The sequence below is a fragment of the Coffea arabica genome, chromosome 2c (genome assembly GCF_036785885.1).
Source record: "Coffea arabica cultivar ET-39 chromosome 2c, Coffea Arabica ET-39 HiFi, whole genome shotgun sequence".
Taxonomy (NCBI): domain Eukaryota; kingdom Viridiplantae; phylum Streptophyta; class Magnoliopsida; order Gentianales; family Rubiaceae; genus Coffea; species Coffea arabica.
This window is the reverse complement of record NC_092312.1, coordinates 72,027,591-72,033,590: the sequence shown is the minus strand read 5'-3', so window position 1 is coordinate 72,033,590 and position 6,000 is coordinate 72,027,591. Positions and strand designations below refer to the sequence as shown.

Below are 6,000 nucleotides of genomic sequence, written 5' to 3'. Positions count from 1 at the left end.
GCTATTCTTGTGTATCAGATATTAACTTTATTAAAAGTTTAACATCAAATTATGTTACATGTATAAATATATAAAATTATGATATACGTACGTGATATTCCATATATAATTGGAAAGATAGGTTGTCATTGTTACACAAATTTTTAAATCTTTCCAAAATAAATAAGTCTAATTCGCGAAGTATAATAGAAAAAAAGTTTATTATTGTTATTATGTGAAAAGTACATATATTTTTCAGAGTATTTTTTAGATAAAGAAAAAATATTTTGAATTATATCAGACGGGCAGTAGGCCATCATGTACAAAAAAATCTAAACTCGAATGGCTGGAAATCGAGAATTGGAGCTCATTATTATTGTTCACTTGTAGGAAGCTTAAAAGGGAAAAAAAAAAGAAAAGAAAATCCCCATCTTCTTTTTGTTAAACCCATCTCTCGGCTTCTTTTCCTGGAGAGCAGCCGGATTTCCTCCACCACCACCACCAGCCCCGCCCTTCCCCCCCCCCCCAAAAAAAAGCATCCTCTTTTCCGATCATTCATCAATCATATTCAATTCCTCTTCACTGAAATCGTGGTTGCGGGAGCAAATCACACTAAACAGGGTTAGCCCGGCAAAGTCCGGCGCCGGTTGCATAAAACGGTAGCGTTACCTCCCTCCGACCAACCCAAGAAATTCAAGGGAAAATAAAAAGGAAAATTAAAATCTTGCAAGTTGTATTCACATTTCTAAAGGTATTTTTTAGTGTGACTGCTTGTTTCGTATTCGGGTTTTTTTTTTGTTAGTTTAGTTGCTGAATATTCTTTGAAATATGTGGAAAATGAATGGATAATTTGACTCTGCTGCCACAGTAGATATAGTAATCTGGAAGAAATTTAATTTTTTTTCTCTAGCAGTTATACCGTGCCAATTTGTGTGGCTTTATTGATTTTTCCATGTCAGATATACGTAGTTGATTGTTAATATAAGCGGCGAAAAAAGAAGGGAAAAATAACGTGAATTTTAATCTTTGAAACCCTTTTTATGTTCTTTATATTTATTATGAAATCATATTCCCAATTGTTCTTCTACAGAGAATAACGTTGGCATGATAGAAAATTTTTGATAATGGTTGACATTTATTTTACTGAATTCAATCTAAAAGAAATGGAAGTAAATTATGATACTGAGTTACTTTAGGAGAAAACTTCCAACTTTGAAGGGCATAAACTTGAAGAATGCTGCTATCCTGTGAAAACATTGAACTAGGCTGAGAAGTAGAGGATAAGCGAGATGAATGTTGTCCCAGAACCAGTCATTGGGTGCTCATCTATGACTAGGGAGTGATGGATTATGGATCATGGATTATCTTGTCCGCAATTGTAAGAGCTACTATAGGTGTAAACCAGCTGAAAGTAGGAAGCAGAAGTAAACAACACCAATCCTGTTTATTTGATTCATTATTTTTAATCTGTTAGATGATACTTCTTGATTGAAGTTAAAGGAGATGTTAGGAAATTTTTTCTTTCTTTTTTCCGGCTGAAGACATACGGATCCCTAATTGAGTGGAAGGATCACTATTTAAATGAATATAGGTAGATAAAAACACATGTTATTAGTGTCTAAATGTAAAAAACAAGATTGATTTCCATATTTTATTTTTTCCAGGTTTGTGATAGGAACCTTCTGAAGTGTTGAGAAGATAATGCATCCCCCGCTAACATTACACAGGCACCCAATGTGTGCAGAAGTAAGTCCTGTTTTGCCTCCTTTTAATAATTGCTTTGTCTAGTTCTTTCTCATTTTAAACTATAAGTTTGTTGATGTTTTACTGTCTTCTATTTGGTGATGAATGATACCTTTACATAATATCAAGCGCATTCCTTGTATGGAGTTGAATTGAATGAGGTATATTATGAACTTTATTTTGTTCATGCCTGTTGTGTGGTCAGTGTTAACTCAGCGCTGAATACCTGAAAATGCAAGAATCCTATTATTGTAAGCTCCTTTTCATGTTTAAACATTCAAATCTTGGATTATTATCGAATGAAATATGACAATTGAATACTATATTGTAAATTGTTGAAGTTGCTTTGGAATTTTGGTGTTGTTTAATATCTTACTTTGGACTGGATGGGTTTGGACTTTTCTGTTTACTTGGAGTTGAAAAGGATGAGAAATGGTCTTCTTGTGTTTTGACAAAACTGCAGTAGGTTCTATAATTGTTTTCAGCTATACGGACTTATATTGCCTGGATTTTTGTATTCAATTGTAGAGCTGTTGGAGTATGATTAAGTTTGAAGGAATTAAGTTATTCGTGCTGCATGATGCAGATTATTGAACAGTTCCAGAAGTGTCACTCAGATCATCCAATTGGGAAATTTTTTGGTAAATGCACAGAACTCAAAGTAAAGCTTGATCGCTGTTTCAGGCAAGAAGTAAGATTTTGTAACTGGGATATTGATTGCTCTCCTCTGATAGGAACAATGAAGCTTATTTATTACTCTCTATTTGAGATCAAAGCTGCAATACAAGTTTGCAAACATCCCAACCACCCCTCGGATGCTTTGCAATTATTTAAAAAAAAAAAGAAAAAAGAAAGTAAAAGGGTAAGTGATAAAAAAGCTTTAAATATTCATTTGTGATGCTAAAACTTTTGCAGAAAGCTTTGAAACGAAAGGCAAATTTTGAAGAGAGCAAGAAGTTGAAGGAGAGGCTCCAAGCGCACAGGAAAGAACTTGCTGAGAGAAGCCAAGAAGACAAGCTTCATGCAAGCTGAAAAGAGTTAATGGGTCACTGAAGGCTTGATCGAATTCTGCCCTTGCTACTGTGGGATAGATGCATGGAATTGCACTTGGCTGGATACTTAAATGTACACAAAAATAAAATAAAATAAAATAAAAATAAGAAAGAATTACATTGATGTGATGAAGGCATTCTTGAACTTGTATGTATCAGGAGTTCTTGGGATCCATGTCAGGTAGAAATATTCAGGAGGTTCAATGTTAGTAGATGAAGAACTGATTGTGATGTGGGGACAAATAAAATGAAATGTCTTATTTTTGCCTTGCTTGGTGCAGTGGATGACTCAAGACCGGCTACATAGGAACGTGCATATAAATAACCACCTCGCACAAATTTTACGATGAGATTTTATGTATGCATAACTACCAATTATTTGTCTAAAAGATGATGTTAAAATACGTCTGATAGATTTTCTTGAGCATATTTGCCAGTTTCAATGCATTTCCAATTTGAGCGCAAGAATGCCTTGATATTTTATTCATGAGTGCTTAACTCCATTTTTTTTTTTTTTTGTCAAAAGGTCATCACTTAATATATATGTGAGAAAGGTTACAATATTCCTAGCATATACATACTACTGGCACATGGCCAGGACATCTTTGTGGGCTTCAGTCCTAAGCCACACAGGGAAGTCTAGCTCCCACCTTGTTTCATCAATTAGGTTGATGGCAAATTTTGCCAAATCATAATTAGTGCGATTATATTCCCTTCCAATAAATATGAAGGAACATCACCAAAAGGATCGACGAAGATGTACAATATCCTCTACCAACACATCTAATAGAGATAGCCCAAAACATTTGTGATTAATTCTATCCACTAGACCTTTACAATCTGAATGTATGAGCAGAGATGTCCACCTTTCTTCCAGAGCTTTGAGCATGGCTGATCTGATTGCTTCAGCTTCTAATATGGCAGCATCCTTCATATTCCAGTAGGGATTGCCCATGTTTTGACAAGTTTTCCATTATGGTCCTTTGTTGCGATGCCCAATCCCCCTCTACTTCTCTTTTTGTCCATTGCTGCATCTGTGAACATTAGGGTGGCATGTTAATCCTGAAGTTCTTTTGTGATGGTCAGCGTTGGTACTTCTGGATCATCTTTTTTCCTTCCATTTTCTCCAAGTCCCACATCTGTTTGTACTCCATCCATTCTTCTAGAGCTCTATTTGAGATCGGTTACCTTTTGTGCTTTCCTTGTTTAAGCTGCAGGCATTCCCTGCTTTCCACAATTGCCACAAGAAGTTTGTTGTGGTTTCTATGTGACTGATGCCGTTAACTCTGCTTCTAGCACCCTGCAATGCTTCCCACCACTTCGAGAAATTCCATTAACTTTCTTGAATACCATTCCATTTGATAGGGAATGTCTTTCAAGCCTCTTCTCTAGCTATACAGTTGAAAAAAAAGTGCTCTAATATTTCTACCTCTTCACCACAGCATTTGCACCACTTGTCCCCTTTGCCAGTTCTTCTATTCACTTCTTCATTGGTAAGTAGGATGTTATGAAAGCATTTCCATAGGAAGTGCTTCAGTTTATGTTTTATGTTTAGATCCCAGACTTGATGCCATAGTGTAGGATCATCCTTCCTTGCGCTGGATCCCTCATTTGGTTGCATCTTATTGGCCCTCTTGCTCATTTTTAATCTGGCTTGAGCATATCCTGACTTGGTGGTGTAATCTCCACTGCTGCTATGCCTCCAAATGAACCTGTCCTGCCTTTCCTAGATACTGAGAGGGATCATTAGTATTTGTTCCACCCCTTCTCTTGAGAAAATGGACTGAATAAGATTATTGTTCCATCTCTTGTTAATGATCAGTTCACAGATTTTGTCTATGTTGCAATTTTGAGGTCTAGCTGATCTTATTAGTCCATTCATACCATCGGGAATCCATCTATCTTTCCAAATTGCAGTTGATCTATCATTCCCTATCTGTCTCCTAAGTTCTTCTTCTAGCAAAGAGATTGCACTATGAATGCTCTGCCATATCCACGAGGAACCTGACTTTGCTTTGGCTTGCAAGATAGAGGAGTTCGGAAAATATTTCCCTTTCATTACCATACTAACCAACAACTCAGGATTTGTTAGCAGTCTCCACGCTAGCTTGGCAAGTAAGGCTTCATTGAAGCACTTTATATCACGAAATCCAAGTCGTCGTTTACCTTTGATTTCTGTCAGGTCCCACCATTTTTTCCAATGCATTTTCTTCTTGCCTTGGTTATTTCCCCACCAAAACTTCGCCATCATGCTACTTAATGCTTTGCATAGTCCATCTGAAAGCTTGAAACTGATATGGTATATGATGGTTGAGCTAATGCCACGAATTTGAGAAGAACCTCTTTGCCTGCATTACTTAACATCTTGCCCTTCCATCCTTGCAGCTTGCCAATCATTTTGTCTTTCAGGAACCTGAATGTGTTGTTTTTAGATCTTCCTATAACCATAGGGAGACCCAAATACTTTGCTTGAGAAACATGCTGGACGTTGCCTAGAGTTTGGAGGACATCTTGTTTATTTGCTTGGGAGCTGTTTCTGCTGAAAAGAACTGCTGCTTTCTCAATGTTGATCTTTTGCCCTGAAGCTAGTTCATAGATTTGAAGAATTCTAGTGATCTCACTTGCCTCCTTAGAGTTAGCTTTACAAAAGATTAATGAGTCATCTGCAAAAAACAAGTGGGAGATGGTAGAGCCATTCATGGAGATTTAAATTCCTGTTAACAGATTGTTCCTGCAAGCAGAAGTCAAAAGATTTGCAAGACCTTGGAGTGCTCAACTCCATGGCGGGTACTCCAATGGGCTTAGTGGGTTGTCCACTCAGTTCATGTTAAATTGACTGATTCTTTTCTCTGGGGTGCAAGATTCTTGGACAAAGTGGCTCTTTGGTGCTAGATTGGCTCTTTGGTGCTAGATGGCTGTTTCAAATTTCAGATTGCCCTGCCTATTCAATGCAATGAGGGTTCTTCAAGACTGATTGGGTATCAGCTGGGGGCACAATTAACAACTCGTGTCATCCCCTTTTGCCTACCGAACACCAGAGAAGACAGAATATCAAGCATTCAAAGATTGCATTGCCTCTGATGGTGGAAATGTTGGGCAAGATAACACCTAGGAATCTCCAGATCCGGCAAACAATGCGCGGACTAAACAGTCTGAACCTTGGGGTCCTGGTACTGGTGGTCTGTCATTTAAGGATGCTCTTTTATCTACCACGAGCCTTCCACCA

The 6,000-nt window shown here is 37.4% G+C and overlaps 2 protein-coding genes across 4 annotated transcripts; one reads left to right on the top strand and one right to left on the bottom strand.

Moving 5' to 3' along the window:
- Positions 1–320: 320 nt before the first annotated feature.
- LOC113727777 (uncharacterized) lies at positions 321–3,043 on the top strand. Of its 3 annotated transcripts, none has more exons than XM_027252119.2 (4): positions 321–730; positions 1,655–1,725; positions 2,309–2,413; positions 2,638–3,043. In XM_027252119.2, exons 2-4 carry the CDS (start codon positions 1,681–1,683, stop codon positions 2,752–2,754), a joined length of 267 nt encoding a protein of 88 aa, XP_027107920.1. In that variant the 5' UTR covers positions 321–730; positions 1,655–1,680; the 3' UTR covers positions 2,755–3,043. The 3 variants fall into 3 exon arrangements, with proteins under 3 accessions (XP_027107920.1, XP_027107921.1, XP_027107919.1); XM_027252120.2 differs by having other exon boundaries at positions 322–638; positions 1,644–1,725; XM_027252118.2 differs by having other exon boundaries at positions 324–730; positions 1,644–1,725.
- A 1,987-nt stretch (positions 3,044–5,030) lies between these two features.
- Positions 5,031–5,474, bottom strand: LOC113724637 (uncharacterized). The gene has a single exon (XM_027247520.1). It carries the CDS (start codon positions 5,472–5,474, stop codon positions 5,031–5,033), a length of 444 nt encoding a protein of 147 aa, XP_027103321.1.
- Between the last annotated feature and the right edge of the window lie 526 nt (positions 5,475–6,000).

What these genes read in the sequence shown, in the direction of transcription:
- LOC113724637 (XM_027247520.1), bottom strand. Translation starts at nt 5,474, where the DNA reads ATGAATGGCTCTACCATCTCCCACTTGTTTTTTGCAGATGACTCATTA.
- LOC113727777 (XM_027252119.2), top strand. Translation starts at nt 1,681, where the DNA reads ATGCATCCCCCGCTAACATTACACAGGCACCCAATGTGTGCAGAA. An exon ending in GGCACCCAATGTGTGCAGAA is followed by an intron (nt 1,726 to 2,308) that starts GTAAGTCCTGTT and finishes TGCATGATGCAG; the next exon opens with ATTATTGAACAGTTCCAGAA. An exon ending in ATCGCTGTTTCAGGCAAGAA is followed by an intron (nt 2,414 to 2,637) that starts GTAAGATTTTGT and finishes AAACTTTTGCAG; the next exon opens with AAAGCTTTGAAACGAAAGGC.